The sequence below is a fragment of the Sturnira hondurensis genome, unplaced genomic scaffold (genome assembly GCF_014824575.4).
Source record: "Sturnira hondurensis isolate 20B ecotype Veracruz unplaced genomic scaffold, ASM1482457v3 Scaffold0000022, whole genome shotgun sequence".
Classification (NCBI taxonomy): Eukaryota; Metazoa; Chordata; class Mammalia; order Chiroptera; family Phyllostomidae; genus Sturnira; species Sturnira hondurensis.
Genome location: NW_028072653.1, coordinates 1,693,679 through 1,713,420, shown reverse-complemented (window position 1 = coordinate 1,713,420; position 19,742 = coordinate 1,693,679). Strand labels below are relative to the sequence as shown.

Sequence of the window (19,742 nt, the reverse complement as noted above, 5' to 3'; positions counted from 1 at the left end):
GCTGAGTCAAAAGCAGGCAAACAGGATTTATGGGTCAAGTCCAAGGAAGGGGTCACTGGCAGCCACAGGGTCAGATTTGTGCAGTGCTAGGGAGCAGTAATGGATCCCAGGGGGGCGTTGGGGGGGGCACCACTTTTGCCCACAGGGCAGCAGGAGGGACAGGGAAGAACCGGAAGGGAGAGGAAACACCAGACCCTGCCTGCCACCTGACCAGAAACTACTCACGGCCACACAGAAGAAATTAACTTTAATGTCAGACTTTGTTTCCAATCCCGCCCAAGTGCCAGCGCTCCCTGTAGGACAGAGGGGCTTGAGAGGTACAAAGTCACGAGACAAACAAGGCCCCCGCGGCCTCCTGGGCGCACACTCACTCTGACCCACACACGCACACATGCAGACCACACGTACACCGCACAGACACACGCACGTGTACCCACGGTTAAATACATGTACGGAGGGACGCGTTGATATATACATGGAGGGAGAGAGGCATAATCCCGGCCCGCGTCGGGGCCCCCAGGCTCTCAGCATGCTCGGCCCAGCTTTCCGCGCTGTACCTGGCACCCATGCCCCTGCCAGAAAAGCAGCCGCCCCTCTCCTCGCCCCCTGCCCCCGTTTGCCCTCGGGCCCGGGTCTGCCAGGCGCGGACACGCCCCTCCCTTCCCCTGCCCCCACAGTGATTTCCCCCCAGGGAAAGAAGGGGGCGGGCGGGGCCCCTATAAAGGCCCGGGCGCCAGGGGCATGTTGGTTTTGAAGCCCGGCTGCCCGTTGGCCACGTCGGGCTCGGCCTCGCAGCCCCCGTTGCTGGAGCCGCCGTCGGTCCCGGGGCTCTCGGGCTCGGCCAGGAGCTTGAAGGTGAAGAGCGGGCCCGAGTCGTGGCGCCCGTAGCGGCCAGAGGGCTCGGGCAGGCTCAGGAGGGCGCCGGACGCCTTCCACTCCTGGAAGGCGCACAGCTCGACGGGCGGCTGGGTCCCGCGGCCCAGGTAGCCGGGGCTCGGCGAGGCCGAGGGCAGGGTCCGCTGGCTGCCGCTCAGGCAGCTGCCGCTATCGTCCAGCGAGTCCTTGCGCGACTGCGAGCGCTCCAGCGAGCCGCCGCGCGTCCACGGCCTATAGGTGTAGGCGCAGTTGCCCAGGCGACGGCGGCGGCGGCGACGGCGGCGGGCGCGGCACTGGCACCCGATGATGCGCAGGAAGGCGCGCTTGAACTCCTTGCTCGAGCACGGGTAGATGATGGGGTTGAGGCAGCTGTTGAAGTAGCCCAGCCAGAACACCACCTTGAACACGGCGTCAGGGGGCTTCAGGGTGGAGAAGAAGGAGCCTGTAGGGGGAGGGGGTGGGGTGGGCAGGGGCAGAAAGACAGACAGCAGTTTGTGAGTAGTCAGGCCCTCTCCTCTGCGTGCTCTACCTGAACATTGTCCACGCAAAGGATGCTGCCAGACTCCTTTGCCTGGGATGCTCGCCTTTCTCTCAAAATGAATGAATCCTACATTCACATTTAGGGCCAACCTCCATAACTTCCCCTTAGTCCATGAAAGCTTTCCTGCCGTAGCTGAACAGCATCTAAACTCCCATATTTCTAGATTTCTCTAGACCCACCACACAGGGGCAGTGTGGGTCAGCGACTGAACCGCCAGGGGCCTGGGATTCCTTTCGTATTTCGTGCCCCGCCCTTTCCCCCACTTCTCTCCGGAGCAGCACAGTAGCTACTGGAAATAGGGGCCCTCTTTGCTACACTGGTCTGCCCTGATGGGAGATGAGAAGCCTATTGATTAAGGAAGGTCCTGAGCCTCTTTGGCATGAAAGGGTCGGTGGCAGGGTCCTTTTTTCTGGGCATCCAACCAGACCTTTGGGGGCAAAGAAGTGGCCAGGAGAGGGGAGCAAATATCAACAGGAAATGCAACATCCTGGAAGCCTGCTTTCTGCGATGTCAGGGCAGCGCTGGGCTCTGTGACATGGCCACAAACTCCCTGTGCATGTCCCTGAGCCTGGCTCCCCTTCTCATGTTTCTGAAGTGGTCCAGTGCTCCTGCTCAAGTCTTAGAGCCATGGCTTGCCAGGGCTGGGAAACCTCCTTCCTTAATGGGAGCTCAGTGAGGATGGGTGACTTGCTCAAGGTCACTCAGCTGGTGAATGACAGAAGAAGCACCAGAATCTACTCAAGCTGTCATTCATTTGGCTCCACAAACACTTATTGAGGCACTGGTGGCTAGTGGTTAAGGTCCTGTTCAGACGTCACAGGCAGGGAGATCTGGCTTCCCAGCTGTGCGGCCCTGGAGAAGCTCCCTGAGCTGCAGTCTCAGTTTCCTGGGAAATAGTGACAGTGGCAGTTCTCTTTTGCGTGGACGCATGAACTTAAGCCCAGTAAGTGCCTGGCACGTTGAGAGCCCTCGAGTGCAGCAACGGGACTGCTTCGAACACAGCTACTGCTGCTGCTGCCCACGCGGCTGGTACTGCAGCATTGCTGCTACAAAGACAAGGAAGGGGGTGCGAATCGTGCTGACCAAGCGCCAGGACTCTCATGTCGCTGCTCTTTCTAATACAGACCCAAGCATGGGTCCCGGTGGTTCTCGAACCGGCTGAAATTGTATGCGGCATTCATGCATTTCTCTGGGAGGGGGGAGCCGCAGCTGTCATCATGGGCTTGAAGGAGCCCGCAGCCCTCACATGGTTAAGCCTCGCCCACCTCAGTCTCTCTGAGACTCAGTCACTCTTGAACTCAGCCGCCTGTTTTCACCATGCTCGTACTGCCTCGCAGTCAGTTCCCTTTTGTCAACTTAAAAAAAAATGAGGAAGCTTTTTATCACTACTTTAAAACCTGCATTATTTGCTATAAATAGAATGTCCTGGTAGAGAAAAAGAAGATCACTCCAGGCAGCGGTGGGTCTGAGGTCTGCCCTCGTTTTCAAAAAGGGAGATTCGAGTGGTTGAAGGGTGTTGAAGACCTGCTGGCCCTGCACGGAGAGGCATTCCTCTCTGAGGACCTGAGGATTGAGACCGAAGTGAACGTGGGATAACGTCCTCATTGGGGAGCCCGGCCCCTGGCACATGGTCAGGGGCTAAATAAACATTTGCTCAGGGACCGACAGATGGACCGAATACATGATTCACAGACTGGTGCCCTGTCTAGCTGTCACTGCAAGCTGTCTGCGCACCACTCAGACCTGTACTGAACTTGAGTAGCAGGCACAACCCTGGGGAAGCACTTGCCGGAGGCTCCACGGCTCCATTCTGATGCCTCCCTTAGCCTCTTACTGAGGCTTTTAAAGCAGATCAAATGAGACAACACTTCTGACAGGGCTTGGAAGGGCTGGAAGCTGGACACCTGGGTGGGAAGAGGAGGAGGTGAAGTTTGAGGGGGATGGGTAAAAGCACAAGCAGATGGCGCGGTGAGCCCACCCCATCACTTGGGCCTTGCCTGCTTTAAGGCGATTTAGGGATTGTGAAGTTCAAGGATCAAAAGCTAAAGCTGAGCAGGATCCGCACAGGGAGAAGCATTTCTTGTCTGGACAGGGTCCCAGTGGGTATCCTTAAGAGGCCATTCGACAAATCTGGATAGTGCACACAAGGTCTCTGTGAACTTCCGCTCATATAAACCACAGGGCATGTCTGTGGAACGCTAGCTACCGTTGAACAAGCTGACTCCGCGCCAGCCGCTGGGCTAAATGCTTAGCCGGCTTTTTCCAGNAGTTCAAGGATCAAAAGCTAAAGCTGAGCAGGATCGGCACAGGGAGAAGCATTTCTTGTCTGGACAGGGTCCCAGTGGGTATCCTTAAGAGGCCATTCGACAAATCTGGATAGTGCACACAAGGTCTCTGTGAACTTCCGCTCATATAAACCACGGGGCATGTCTGTGGAACGCTAGCTACGGTTGAACAAGCTGACTCCGCGCCAGCCGCTGGGCTAAATGCTTAGCCGGCTTTTTCCAGTTCTTCCTCCAACAGTCACCGCTCCCAAGGCAGCCTGACATGTCCGTGCCCTGCCCTAGGGGGCGCCATTCCACACGCCAGTCGACAGCACTCCGTGGTGGACTGGGTCCGCCCTGCCTGGGTCTGCTGGAGGCCGTGACTACTGCACTTCCGAGGACTGGAAGGTGAGCTGCTGCACCTCCAGTCAAGCCATGTCTCCCCAGTTTGGCTCGATAAAAATGCAAGAAATGTAACATAGTTGCTGAGTCTTTCAGTACCAGCTTTGTAAGGGAGGTCTCCTTGGATTTGGAAAGTCCCTTCAAGGTTTTTCCATTTTCATTTGCCACTTAATCCTGGAATGAGATCATAAAACTGTCCAACAAATACAGTATCCTTGGGGCCAACAGATTCACGTCAAGTTTTAAAGCAAATGCTGAAAACAATAATAGTCACCAGAGCTGCCATTTACAATGAACTACGACGAACCAGTTATTAGGTGCTCTGCCTAAAACTTTGCTCACACAACCCTGCTTTGTTGTGCCTCGTCCCACAGATGAGCAAACTGAGGTTTAAGAGATTAACAAAGTCATGTGTCTAGTAAGTGGTGGAGCTAGGTTTAAAATTCAGCTCTGAAGTCCTGTCTTACTCATTGCTTGATATTGAGAAAAAGCAGCTTTTATTTATTTCTTTAAGTACCAGGCAATTTCTTCCTCAACTGGGAGCAATCTCTCTCTTTGCTGAATTGTCACAGCACTTTAACTGAACCTCAAATGTAGCATTTATCACTTTCTACCTTCAGTTCCAGTTGCTTAGGGCTATGCCTCATGTCCCCTGATGAGAACGTAAGCTTCCAGAAAACAGAATTCATGTCTGATTTGTCTCTTTCCCCCCAGGACCGAGCACAGTGCCTGACACATGACAGGTACTCAGCCAACATGTGTTACACAATAATAATAGTGAAAATATAAAAAACTGAAGTATGTCAGCCCCTGGCTGCTCAAAGTGATGTTCCTGCGGAGGCAGCGTGGATATGAGCCGGTGTTTGTTAGAAATGCAGAATCTCGAAGATCCAGGGAGTCAGAATCGGCTTTTCAACAAGATCCCAGGGTGAGAAGCATGGCCTTAGCCCACACTTCAATTTTACTCTAAAAATTGTTTTCCTGGGTGTCTTGGGATTCATGGATGAGCAGAGGCTCAGCTGAGAGCCACCTCACCATGGGACTGACTTCTTGCCCCAAACTCTTCAGCAGCTCCTAGAGTTTATAGAATCAAACTGCTTAGACTGGAATTTAAGACCTGCTCAACTTGGCTGCGATGGTCTGACTCTCCGCAACGTGAGTGGACTCTTCTGGCTCCTTTCCCTTTATTCATGCAATCCACTGGTGTGATAAGCCCTTTCCTCTCCCCTCCTCTTCTCCACCCTTTCCAGGCCTGGCTCAGATGCCTTCTTCTCATAACCACGGCCCACGATGCACAACTTCCTCTGAAGTGTGAAAGCAGGGGGAAGGAGTGATTTGGCTGTGAACCTGCCAAAATCCAAGGGACCCTCGCACCGTACCTAATTTTATTCTCACAACAGGTAGGAGGGCGGGGTGGGTTCTGTAATTCTCAATTCTCAGTTTACAAATGTGGAAATTGAGTCTCTGAATGTACAGAACTCACCCAATGTCACACAGCTACTAAATGGTAGAGCTGGGATTCAAACCCAGATCCACCTGGTTGCCAACCTGGGCAGTGTCCGCAACAGAGAAGATTGCCTCTAAACTCTTGGAACGCCCGTGGGCTGAGGGAAGGCTAGAATTGTTTGCTTGCTATTTGTAATAGTGTCTTTACATATCTTTTCTCTGGCTTTTAAAACACAAGTATCTAGAGGCCAAGAATTTTGAATCACTCTGCCTCAATTGGTCCTAACTTAACAATACTGATTATGCAAATCATTTGGCATCATATAATTTCAGGGTCTCACAGACCTGCTGAATCCCAGCTGCAGGCACCCACAAGGTCTGCAAGTCACCATGTTAAGGGTCTCTGCTATTCTCTCCACAGATTTCTATCTTAACAGCTATTGGACTGACTTTAAATTTTAGGGTCTGTTTCCCTTGTTTCAAGCTCGTTGAGGCCAAGATCTTACGTGCCTTGGTTTCTCTGGTGCCCAACACAGAGCTTGCCTTACAGTGAATATGCAAAAAGATCTGTTAGGCACGTAACCTGCTCCTCATGTACTGTGTTCACAGCAGGTGCTGCCTCAGTGGTTGTGGGGTGACCCCTGCTGGCACTCCGTTGTCTTCCCCTCCTTTATTTATTTAAATGGTAACACAGGCCAATGCCCAGTTCAGTTCCCATCTCCTTCCTGAAACCTTTTTGACTGCTCCAGGCGCTTCTCCTTGATTTACCACTAAAACAGAGTCCATAGCACCTGGGTTACCATGGAAGGTCATTGCTGAAGGACGTGATGTTGCGCTCTTTAGGCAGGTAGCGCCAAAGCTCCTTGACAACGGGGTCTGTGTCCTGTTTTTCCGGCACGGGTCTGAGCACATGGCCGCGCCATCAATTACCCACTGATTGACTGACCCATTCCATCTTCCAGGAGGAAAGCTCCGGGAACTGAAGTTATCTTGGATAGAGATAAAACGCCAGGAACACAAGCAAGGGGAGGAGGCACAGGATTGGTTTTTATAGGGTGGAGAAAAACAGAGATTAAAACACAGATTTAAGCTCAACTCCTGGCCTAGCCCAGAGTTGAGAGCAGATGGTGTGGCGTGGGGTCCGCAGCAGTTAAAGGTCCGTCTTTGAGGACAAACTGAATGTTCCACGCTTTGACTTCACTGAAAACAGCAATTCCCTGTAGAACACTTTTAGAAATTGAGCACTGGTGGGATCTGTGGGAAGGAAGCTGTATAACTTTATAAAGGGGCATAAAAGAAGATATGCATGAAGGAGAGAAATAGCTTGCTCTGGTACGGGAAGTCTCTATCCAAGATAACTTCAGTTCTCCCCAAGTGAATTGGGAAATTGAAGACAATCTCATTAAAATAACAACAGGAGGTGGTGGTGTTGTTTTGTAGGGGGCAACCTCAATGATCCAAAGTTAAATATATGGAGTATATGAGATATGAAAAAATAACCATGAAAAAACAGCCAGGTCAATTAAAACACACAAGGAGAATGGTGGGTATGGGATTAAGAGGATGGGTCGACTCGTCTCTACAGATATTAAAGCCTGTCATAAAATCACAGTAAGTGAGAAAGAAATACTAGAGCAGGAAGTGCAAGAAAAGGCAGCTAAATCGATGAAATTATGCAGTTTGCAGAGAGAACTATATATCCATGAGAATTTCATATGCCATTTCAACATGTGTGGTAAAAAAGAGACTATACTGTAAACAGGGTTGGGAAAACAGGCTAGCCATTTAGAAAATAAAGAAAGCTGGAGTTCTATTTTATTTCTTCTAACATCAAAATAAGTCCAGATGGGTCCAAGATTTGGAGTGTAAAGATTATCAGAATATTAGAAGGTGTCAGTAAATATTTTCATAATTTTGAAATAAGCATAACAGAAGTCCAGGGTCTGTAAAGAAAAGTACTGAGAGGTTTGCTGAGACATTTCTATAATGTCACAAACTCCAAAAACAAAGTTAAAAGAAGAATTGAGAGAAACATTTGTGATTCAAACAACAGTAAAAGGAATGATATTTCTAACACGCAAAGTTCCGTTTCAAATCAAGAAGAGAAAAATCAACACGATAGAGAACAAAGCAAATCACACGGATAAGCCAGTAAGTACAATGTACAGCCAAGAATGAATGAGGACACGATAAAATTAGTAAATAAATAATGTAAATTAAAGAGTGACAAAATCCTACAGGTCTATTACTTTGGAAGATATTTTAAAAATTGCTTGAGATGAAAAAAAATGAAATTGAGAATACTCAGATAGTGGAGTTAGAAGGTAGTGTAAATGTTTACTTAATGGAAAAAGAGTCATAACCAAAGTACAGTGGGCGGGGCAGGGCAGTCCCAGTTCTGACAGGGAGAGACCTTTCTGGGACTGAAGAGGTGAGCAGGAGCTGGCCGGGCAGAGAGGTTGCGGGGAAGGGCACCCCAGGTGGAAGGTCAGAACGTGCAATGTTTTCCACGCATGAGAGCTTCATGTGTTCCTGGAAGGAGGGATGTCAGGGGGCCCAGAGTGTAAAGGAACAATGGGGAAAACGGCCAAAAGGTTTTTTGGCTTGTGCTCAATTTGGCAAAGGTGTGGGAAAGCAGATATTTTTTCCCCACCAGATATATGTCCTGGGTAGGGGTATAAATTTGGGGTAGAAAACTGGTGTTACCTAATAAAATAAAAACACGCACAGCTTTTGATCTGAGCGCTGCACATCCAGCAATTCATCCTACAGTGCCACCCATAAAAGGGGGCAGAGATAAAAACATAAGGAGCTGCGGCAATGGCCCCCCCAAATGAGAAATAACCTAGATTCCAACATGAAATATGGAAAGACAACTACGAAATACACCAGGACTACAGTAAAAACATTCATGAAATGACACATCGTACACCTGTTAAAGTGGTAAGCTATTGCGCATGAAATAATGTTCAGGGTAGCATTAAGTAGGAAAAAAGCAAATTTCAGGAAAGAATGCCTAGTGTGATGTGATTTTTATAGAAAATGTGGTGTGTGTGTATGTGAGTGTCAGTGTGTTCACAGGAAAAAATCGTCAGACTATTCGCAGGGGTTACCTCTGGAGGGTGGCTGTACGGCAAGATTTTCACCTTGTATTTGAAGTGCTTTTTGCACTGAACATTCATTGCTTTTGTAATGAGAGAGCGAGCGCGATGTAGGGGGGAGAGAGAGAGAGATGGAAAACAGAGGGGCGAAAGACCCAGCTCATCTGGCTAATAGGCGAGCAGCTGGTCAACCTTCAGGCCAGATCACCGGCTTTGGGTGCCCACCCTCCTCATGTATAAAACAAGGAGAATTAGTCACTAGAGCCCCCTTCTGCTCAGACTGTAAGCTTTGTGTTCACCCCATTTTAGAGGTGGAATGGAAATTCGGGGGGAGACAGAAATACACGTGCATCAGAGTGTCGTTGAGCCTAGACCCGGAACGCACATCTGAAGGTCACTTGGTCCTTCCTTCTGAGGCAGCAGATGAACCTGCTGGTTGGCTCAGAGGTCTGGTGTCTTTGGATGAAAGTCACCAGAAAACAGGGACAATTAAAGGCCTCAGGGAATCAGCAGAGATCGGGCCCCTCAGGCTGTTAGGCTCAGTGCATGCCTTTCATGCCTTCTCCCAGCAGTGGTCCGCTGACTTCCCTGGCTCAGCCCTCTGCTCTGTCCTTTGGTGGGTGATTACCCAAACGCTTCCCTATATCCAAGCTGGTTGGCTGGGTCCAGGTTGAGCCGGGACCTCTGGACAGCTCTACGTCTTCTTTGCACTCATCTTGCCTAGTCTGGGACACAATCCTACCCGCGGGGGCCACACCTGGGGGCATGCTCTCCTTGTCACTTGTAGCCCTCGGAGTTTCTTGACCACAGAGTGAGAGATGCTGGCTGGCTGTAAGGTGTCTCATCTTCTCACCAGAGCCCTGTCCTGCCGTTCGGAAACCAGAGAGCCAGGCACAAGGCTTCTCGGCTAGTCTTCGCTGCCACATCCATGCCGCTCTCCAGACTTTTGCAAAGTGGGTCTTTCTTCTCCTGCTTCTCAGTCCAGGTCCACAGGCATGTCGTACAATGACCCTGAAATTTCTGCCCGTTGTCACAGTTCGGAAGCTCCTTGCCCACCAGGAAACTTTCCAGGTGGACGTGCCTGGAGGACGAGTCTGCACTTGACTCAGAGATGGCGCGGAGGACAGAGAGCTGGCTGAGCTTGCCGCAGCCACGGGAGAATGTGCGATGTTACCGCCTGTGCTGTTTGTTTGTGGGTAGCTCACACACATCAGTGCAGCGGGGGTGCTTCCCGCCCTTTGAAAGCTGGCGGAGACTATCTCGGGTGTCCCTTTTCCGTAACTCCTGGGTGTCCAGAGCCCTCAGAGGAGTCTCCAGAGTGGGGCAGGGGACTCACTTCATCCCTGTCTCTCCTTGCGCCTCAGACCCTTGGCAGCCTGCTCTGCTTCTAGCACCTTCCGGCAATGGCCCCTCCTTGCCCTCTCCCATCTCAGCTCCTCTCCTCCCAGGTTGCTCCAAAGCCCCACAGTCTTACTCTTTTTAAAGGTGAGCATTTCTGTTCTCTCTCCAGTAGCTTTGGCACCAGCCTCGTTGAGGGCAGCAGGGAGGAGAGGATGGGACCGTGGTGGGGAGAGATGGGTTTCATGTTCCACCCTCAGCTCTAATTCAGTTATTTTCCCAAAGAAAATCTAGATTTTCAGAAAATACTGTTTTCTCTACCTCGTTCCATGCAAACAAAGGCTCCATTCTCACTCTGATGTACATTTTTAGAGTCCTGCTGGCTGTGGGGTGTCCTCAAGCTTTGCCCCACATTACAGCGACTTTACTAGAAGCTCCAAGGTGCTGCAGCTGGAGAGCAATCTAGCCCAGAAGATCAACCTTGCCTGGGCAAGCAAGAGTTCAGTGATTACTTTAGTCAGTCCTCACAACCTATTGGGTGAATATAATTATTATGCCCATTTCATGGATGAAAAAACTATGGCTCGAGCGATTAAGGAAATTGCTTCAAGATCACACAGTGCTGGAGTCAGGGCTCAATTCCTGGCCTGCGCCCAGAGCCATGGGTGCTTGCACCACCCCAAGGGTGACTCCTGCAAGCTGACGACCTGTTGTTCCCCTGGAACAGCTGGGGTGCCACTGCCTAGAAGAAAACCAGGGTGCGCGGGTTCTACGGAGGGAAGAAGAGACGTATGTGGCAGAGAGTGGAGGAAGGAGGCAGAGAGTTGATTTGGCTTTGCTGCTTCCTGAGAACTTTGCTGCAGAAATGATTCCATCTTCACACATTTCAAGCAGACAGAAGCTGGAAGGGCAGAGAACAGTACCCCAGGCCCTTGGGGTGCCGTGGGGCAAGTGTGTGTCAGAGAGCTGGCAGCTTCTCTAGGTCTTAGGAGGGGAGGCCTGGCCACAGGGAGCGTGGAGCACGCATGCTGGCTCTCACAACAGTTAGACGTGGTTCCATCTTCATGGTGTTTGCAAAGAAAATCTGAAAGACGGCAGTGATCTGAATTTGATGACAACGATGACGACAATGACAATAGCAATTACCCTCTATTGAAGAGCTTATAGGTGGCAAGTGCGGTGCCTGACCCCTAACATGCCCGATTTCACTCAGTGCCCAAGACAATTCTATGTGGACAACACAGTCACTGTCCCCATTTTACAGACACTGAAATCAAGGCTTGGAAGAGAAGTGATTTGAAGTGGAAGAGTCGGGGTGGGGGAGAAGCACGTTGCTCAGAGTCACGGGGCTACTAAGTAGCAGAATCTCATCAGAACCTACGAGTTCCTCCTTGCCCGTCTTCTGCTGTTTTGACCTTGTGAGGTGGGCCACCGAGAAACCAAGGACACAAAGAATGTTTTAAAAAGTGGAGCCAGTTCCACAGGGGGGTGCAGGGTGCAGGGGAAAAGGAGAGCTGGGCTTGGGTGTGAAAACGGTTTTCAGATGGCTCATCTGCCCAGCCAAGTCCAGGAGGATCAGTAATTACGGAGAACTGAGAAGTCACCCTCCTGCCATCTCCTGGCCTTGTGAAAGTAGGTCCTGGACACGCGGGAAGGTGGGGGGAGAAGGATGTTTAACTCAGAAATTCTTCCATCATTGGCAGACTGGCAACGCCGGGAACACAAGCAAGGGGAGGAGGCACAGGGTTGGTTTTTATAGGGTGGAGAAAAACAGAGATTAAAACACAGATTTAAGCCAGGTAATACAAAGACAAGACAGTAGGGACCCCATCACCACTCTTCCCATGTTCCCGAAAAGGAGGTGGTAGCCATATGCAACATAAGACTCAAAAGGTGGCCCTGGGTGGGGGGCAAGGCCAGGACAACACCGGTTCCAGCCAGAGGAGCTGCCTGCATCCTGTGTGCGTGTCTCCCGGGGCCCTGGCTGTCCGGCCTGTCCATCCAGATGGAGCTACATGCTCCACTGGGTCACCCCAAAGGGCAGTTCACTCAAGTGTGCTAATTCCTCTGTCCACCTAATTCCTCTGTCCACCTCCTTCCTCGCAGGCTGGGACTGGATGTTCCGCCTCCCCCACATCCTGAAAATGACACCGAGCCTCGATGGATCATTACGAAAAACGGCCGCATCACTCTCAGAAGCATGTGCTCATCATGCCAAGAAGGACTCCCGGAAAGACCTGCCTGGCAAAGCAGCATTCACAGCAGATGGACGGGCGAGACTCTGGTCCTCACACTCCCTCCCCCACTGTCCTAATCCAGTGCTTGTGACAGGAGCTGGTGGAGGCTTGACTGATCTAGGACGAGGCTTCACAAATCACAAAGGAGCAGGGTACAAGGGGAGAGAATAAAAAGCACCAGAGTGTGGAGGAAGTGCATTTGGCAGGAGGATCTCAGGCTTGTTCTTTAGTGGCTGGTCAAGTGCACAAATGGAGGCAGGTCCGTCTGCTCTGAGGTCTCGCGGGGTTGGTAGAGGACAGCACAACCTAAGGCCAGAGACTTGACCTTGGTACCTCCTCCTCACATGGCTAATGCACCAATACGGTGCCTGGGCACTTTATTCCAGCCTCTTCTGAGCTGGTTCCTTACACTGCAGGGTTGTTTGTTTGTTTGTTTTAAAAACCATCTGGTCAAACCAGCACTTCACTGGGTTCTTCGTTTTAAGCTCAATGTTGGTGGCATATCAACCCTCGGACAAGCACAGGAGCACTTAACAGCGTCTGTGAACCCCTGGAAACTAAAGGGTCACACGATGTGTGCATGTGCATTTCCTGTGTAGCTGCTTCATAGCTTCCGTCGGATTCTCAAAGGAGCCGTGGACCGAGAAGGATAAGCAGCACTCACTGAAAGAACAGCAGTGTTTCAGCCAAGAGCCGGGTGGCACGCATGCTCTGGTGAGTGTGCAAAGGCCTCGAGGAGTCTGGGCTTCGCTTCTCTAACGAGCAAAAGAAAAAGAGCGGTTGGTTCCTCGTGCTGGCGATGACGTAAGTGAACAGGCAGTCACACCTGGAGTGTGGCAGTATAAACTGGGGCACTTTCTGAAGTGATATGACTCAGCGACCTCACCACATCAGACATTTCATTACCCTGAAATTACAGTTCTAAGGTTTATCTCAATGGGCAAGGCTGCTGGCTCTGTAGTCATTATTTATGTCACTGAGGGCAAGTTACCTAACCGCTCCAGTCCTCAGTCTCCGCATCTGTAAAGTGGAGGTAGTATTATTTACCCACAGGATTCTGGGGAGGGTAAACTAAATAATACATGGAAAACACTTAGTGCAGTGCCTGAGACAATACAAACTAAACGCATGTTGGTTATGATATAGATACGAGGGTTCTGTTGCCGCATGATCACCGAAACTAAAAACTGGAAGTGACTCCAAATATCCAACACAAATGATTGGTTTACTGGTCCATACAACTCAACCACTGAAGATTAAATTAGTCATATGATTGGGGAAAATATTCATAATATATCAAAAGACAAAGAGGTGGTTACAAAATAGTATATGCAATATCACCCCACAGAAAGTTGGCGGAATGAATGTGCATTAAATATTTCAGTGGTTATGTTTGAGGATGGCTGTGTATTATTTTGTTTTGGATTTTTTGTATCTTCTAAATTTTCTACAAGGAATACATACACCTTATGTAATAAGACAAACATAACCCAGTAAAACTTATTTTTTTAAAGAAGGACGATGAGCCCTGGCTGGGTGGCTCATTTGCTTGGAGCGTCGTCCCGCATATCGTGAAAGGTTGCAGGCTTGATCCCAGGTCAGGGCACATGCCTAGGTTTCGGGTTGGATCCCCCCCGTCGGGGCATGGATGGCAGGCAACAGATCGATGTTTCTCACTCTCTCTCTCTTCCTCTATCTCTAGCATCAATAAACATTTCCTCGGGTGAGGATTAAAAAAACCCAGGATGACTAATCTAAGTTGAGAAACACTGTGGCTTTGAGTAATCACTTCTGTGAAGGCTCCTTTCTTTATGTCTAAAATGAAAGTTGTACCATCTTTCTTTCTGGAGATATAGGGAAACTCAAATGAAAGGGTGAAGGTGAAAGCCCTTCGCAAAGCCCGTGGCACCTGGTAGGTGCCGAACGCAGGGCTTTACCCCGAGGCGCTTTCGTGAACAGTCTGGGTTGTGCTGTGGGAAGGCCCCAGAGGCCCAGCTACCCAGCTGGTGAAAACCTGCCTCCAGCCCTGGGCCAAAGTCCTGTGACGATGAGGAGCTCCGGGGAACTGGAGAATGGTATGGGTTGAGAATGAAAGGTCCAGTGACTTTCAGGTACAAAAATTGGTCTGCAGTCAGGATCCCAAGCTTAATCTCCGTGAAACCGATGGGCAAGCGTGGCCATGCTTACTAATTAGACACCAGCAATGTAATTGATCAAATCAACTCCCTTCATGACGCAAAGCCAAAAAACCCAGGGACAGCTTGAGCTTGGAAGAGCTTCCAGAAAGCTGGGGGACGTGACTCGCTCCCCCAGAGATGCTAACATGGTCAAACTGGATTGCTTTACTAATTGCTGGCTCTCTTCTCAGTAACGGATAACATGGTGAAGCAATAAGGCTCCCACGCCCCTCATGCGGCCAGGCTCTGGGATGGGCGATATAAATTGTGCTCGTTCATTTCTTTCCTGGGTTTATAGCAAGCATTACACGTCATCAGGCTTACAGGGCCCTTGCTTTCTGGAAAGAAGCAAAGTTACAGCCAGGCGCCCTACTTCATATATGAACAGCTTTTCTGCTAATTTGGAAGTCAGTGTATTACAAAAGAAGGTAGAAGAGAAACCATGAGAAGAAACAGGGTTTATTGCAGCAGCCAAATGTGGAGACCAACATTACCAATTCACTCAGTCTAGGTCAAAGGAACAAAAGCACAAGAGAGGCTGCTTTCACTGATGGAAAGGAGCAGGGGATGGGGCCAAGCTCAGGTCTGGTCACTTAGGAGCCCTGAGAACTTGGGTCAATAATTTTACCTTTCTGAGCCTTGGATTTCTTATCTGCACAGTGTAGGGAATGCTGCCACCGTTAAAGGGTTGTGAAGATGAACTAAGATTACATACTAAAACACCTAGCTCGGGGCCAGAGACATAATAACTGCTCAGTAAATATTAGTTCTCCACCAGTGTCTTGCCCCTGAGCGAAGCCCTGAAATCATGCCGTCAGCCTGCATTATAAACTCACGGAGCCCAGTCCAATCTATGCCACTGGATTTCCAGACTCTTCTTCCAGACAAAGGCAATCTGTAGTCTCCCCAGAATTTGTACCATGTGATTCGTAAGTGGGGGCCTGGGGTTGAGAATTTATGTCATTTGAAAAGAGCGCATTCCATATTATTCTACAATCTATAATCTTGAATGCGAAGACCTGCTGTTTTCGTCATTCGCATCACGGAATGCAAAGCTCAGGTCTTCTCAGCTGGTGGTTTAAGAGAATCTCTGACTGCAGAGGGCACGTGACTTTCAGCTTAGAAAAAAGGGTCACGGCTAAGTAAGACTCAGCAAAAGGAGACTCAGCCAAAGGAGGAACAGAGTATCATTCTGGCAAAACACACTTGGAAGCCAGAGACTGACTGGAAGGAGGCGTGAGGGGAGCTGTCGGGGTATGGGTAATCTTTTCTCTCTTGTTCTGGCCACTGCTCACAGCGATGCATTCACTTTGTGAAAACGGACTGGGCCCTGTCCTTATGATCGGGGCACTTTTCTGTGTGGATGCCACATTTTAATACAAAGTTTAAATAAAATAAGCAGCACACGCTTTGTACATGTTCGTTATGATGGGACATGGCCCACAGTGGTGTCATGTCAACTCATTCCGGAAGGCAGAGGGCTCTCCGTAGACCCTAAATGCCGCCTTGGCCTGAGGGGTCTAGACCTTTAGACTGAAGGACGGAGCGTAGCCCCAGGCCACCATCGCCTCTCCTGGACCCCGCTCCAGCCTCCTGACTGGCCTCCCTGACTCTACAGTCCGTTCTGTTTACCCACAGGGGTCTTTTTAAAAAAAATGTAAATATGATTATATTATTTCCCCTTCCAAAGCTCTCCAGTGACTTTCTCCTGCACTTACTGAAACCTCTGCCCTTGATCCTGACCTACAGGGCTGTACAAGACGTCCACACTGTCTCTCCATCTGACATCATCCATCACGTCTCCTCACTCCAGCACTCTGGCTGCCATCTTTCCTACTCGACCATGCCAAGCACATCCCCACGTCAGGGCCCGGTGCATTCACCGTTTTGTTGCCTGCAGTGCTTTTACCCCGGATCCCTGCATGGCCGGCTCCTTCTAGTCACTCAGGCTGCAGCTTGTGGTCTTAGGGAACTGTTTCCTCTCCACGTGCTTGGGCCGTTCCATGCTCTGCACCACCCACCCGTCCCAGCACACCACCTCCTTTAGTTCCTCTCCACCGCAGCACTCACAGTGACTAGGCATCGTGTCATCCACGCACACAGGCACTATCTGTTTCTTGCCCCACCGCCCCAAGACCGAAAGCTCGTAGGTGGAGGCTTTGCCTGTCTTGTTCACTTTTGCATCAAGGGTGCCTAAGAGAGTGCCCAGCTCAGCGCAGGTACTTCCTAGACAGCAGGCTGTGTGACCTTTATAAACTTCTCAATCTCTACACTGCAGTTTCTGTATCTGTGAGATCAGACTGATCACAGGCCTGCCTCCCACCCCCGGGGCCGCTGTAAAGGCTGCAGGAGGCAGTGGGTGTGAGGCGAGGCGCCCGGCACGTCGTGCCACAGTGGCCGTGCCCCCTGGGTGCCACACGCAAGGCTCTGTTAATCTCCTCCCACCCAGAGGCCTCTGACTCATCATTTATCACCAGCAAACAACCATCTCTTATTAGGGCTCTGTGACAAAGTTGTAATCGGGCGCATTGGGAGACCAGATTTCCCCGTGTGAGTCTGAAGTGTCTTTGGCTCAGTCCTGGCCCTGCTCCGTGCGTTGTGTAATTACTGACTGATGAACAGAGACCTTGTGCTGCTTCGATCACTGCTCACGGGGCAGATGGAATTTGCATCTAGAAGAAGGAGAGGCCCGCAGGACAGTGCATCACAGTTGGACAGGTGAGAAACGAAGACACAGGAGCGTGACCCCCGGGGCCAGGAGATGGTGGCTAGCGATAAAGCAGACTGCCAAGGCTCTCGCTATAACAAATGGGGCCATTTGTTCCTGGGGTATTGGAATAAATTGGTGTCTTTAGAAGTGCCTCGTTAAAAAAAAGAAAAAAACCCATTTGGAAAGGTTCTGAGGGAACAGGACTGTCTGCTTTAAGAAGCTCACAAAGGTGAAAGGGATCTCTGTAAGATGTCAGTGTAAACAAGGGGGCAAGTCTTGGATGAAGAGCCTCATGGAAAAACAAAGGGCTACTGATTTGAAAGAGAGAACCCAGAAAAATAAAATCGAAGAGCGAGAGTGGGGGTAGAGAGAGGGAGAGAGAAAGAGGGAGGAAAAGAGAGAGACGGAGAGGGAGGGAGAGCCCATTGAAGAACGCAGCCAGTCACCCAGGTAATAACGCACTGATTGGAAGAACACCAGCACAGAATTTTAGCTACAAAATGAGAAAGTGTTCCATTGTGTTCCTTTGCATTTTATCTTTTTCTTTTCCCCCCCTTGTGATCTGGGGGAGAAAAGGTTGAAACAAATTGGGGAAAAAAATCAAATGAAAACCAAATCTCTTCTTTCCCCTGACCCCCTAAGTAGGTCACAGGCAAAGTCTTCAGTCATCTCCGCGGAGGACAGGCCACAGGGAGCAGCATCAAAGACTCTCCAGGCCTAGACAGACCTGGTTAGTGAGAGGTGACACAGACAGGAAGTCATCCGACCAACAACTTTTAATCAGGTTGGAGCAGGGAGTTAGGGACCTTCAGGGCTGGGGCTGTTTCACTGGGAAATCAGAGGAAATAGCTCCGTGGGATGTTCAGGGCAAGGCAAAGTCGAAGTTTGTTTTCCATGAGACGCTGAAGAGCTCAGTTAACAAAACATCTGATTATTATCGTTGGGTAGTCTCTTTCTTTCACACTTGCTCTTTATTCAATTTCTTTTTATCTCCTACAGAGATTCTCTCAATGTATGCTTTTATGTTAATAAAGAGCTTTAAAAATTAATTGCCAATTGCACATTGTGTGCAGGTTTTTGTGTGAGCGGATGTTTCCCGTCTGTTGGTGACTGAGCAAAAGTGAGGCGGCTGGGTCAGGGGGCAACTCTATGTTTAGCCTTTTGAGGAACTGCCAAACTGTCCTCCAGCATGGCTGCACCACTGTACATCGCCACAAAGAAATTACTGTAAACAAGGACCAACACGTTCACAGGACAGATGGACATGCTCGTCTTCTCGAGGCACCGCCCACCACGCTTGCAGCAAGCTGAGAAACCCTAGGTCAGAGCCATCCAGGGGGACCTCCTGCGACGACTGTGAGGGTGAGCATGTCCCAAACCCGTGTCGTCCAGCGAACTGGCCAGTCCTGTGTGGCGAATGAAAGGGACCACTGTGACCGAGGCACTGAATTTGAAATTTTATTTAATTTTAACGAATCTGAAATTGATTTACCTCTTGTGGCCAGTGGTTACTGTATGGGACATACACTATTTACTCTCTCCTGTCCGTAAACACAGTTCCCAAAAAGTCCCCTTCAAGATCTTGGGGAAGGGACCCTCCCTCTGTCTGGTCACCTCGCAGCTGCAAACTAGCTTTTGTCACAGAACCACCAAGAAGAAATTCAGAGGCCGAGATGCCTTCAGTCAGAGAGGCACCACAAGGAAATGCAGGCAACTCCTGACTTTTTCAGGGACGGGTCTGGAACATCCCCACCTTGTGCATCTCCTCTGTGCTTCCAGCTCACTCGGTTTAAAGACCTGTCTTCGTTGTTTTGTTTCTTAGTACAAGGGCAATACATGTTCACCACACAGAAGCATGGGAAGGAAAAAAACGACCGGGGCTATTCCTCTGGTATCTGGCGTGTGTGTGCACAGCATCTGCATTTCAGTTTTTGGGGACAAGAGCAGAAGTGACCTGGGAACCAATGCTGTTCCTTCCTCGCCGTTCCTCCTCCTAGTTCCTGTGATAAGACTGTGTCCATGTACTGAGTTTTCGCTGGGTCTCAGGCCTGTGCCAGGCGAGACCCAGTCTCCTGGGGGCAGATGGAGGGAGGGCAGAGAAAGCACAGGAGAGGAGCAGGCAGTGCCTGCGGAGTTCTGGAAGGCTGCAAGGGGAAAGGGCGAAGGAACTGGAAGAATTCGTGGTGCAGAGAAGAGGGCGGGGGCTGCGGACGCAGCCGACAGCACGTGCGAAGGCTCAGGACAGGAATGAGCCGGCTGCTGAGGGAAGACAGACTGTTCTGTGTGGGTCACGTGTGGCTTATCTGATTTATTGCCATTTGTCTCTCCTAGTAGCCTGAGAAGTAAAATGTCATCCCCATGTTGTAGGCAGAAAGTGGAAGCTGAGAGAAATGAAGCAATTTATCCGAGGTTGCCCTGCTCCGTGAGGGATTTGTTTGGTGAGCCCTTGAACAACTTGATCGTGAGGGACGAGGTGGGTTGAAGCCCAGTTGTGACGAGACTTTTCTGCCACGTGCAGGACTTCGGAAGTTTCCTGGGGGCAGGTGGGCAGGAGGCAGGTGGGCAGGATCCTGGCGTGACCGGGTCTGTGTTTAAGCACCATCAGTGAGGCAGCAACGCAAAGACAGGTTTGGGGAGAGTTCAACACTCC

The 19,742-nt window shown here is 50.3% G+C and overlaps 1 protein-coding gene across 2 annotated transcripts in view; it reads right to left on the bottom strand.

The window, feature by feature from the left end:
* Positions 1-228: 228 nt before the first annotated feature.
* Positions 229-19,742, bottom strand: part of ADRA1B (adrenoceptor alpha 1B) — an 86,838-nt gene continuing 67,324 nt past the window's right edge. For both annotated transcript variants that reach the window (XM_037055031.1, XM_037055795.1), the window contains exon 4: positions 229-1,318. In XM_037055031.1, coding sequence (XP_036910926.1) covers positions 717-1,318 — 602 coding nt within the window. In that variant the 3' untranslated portion in view covers positions 229-716. The remainder of the gene's footprint in view (positions 1,319-19,742) is intronic.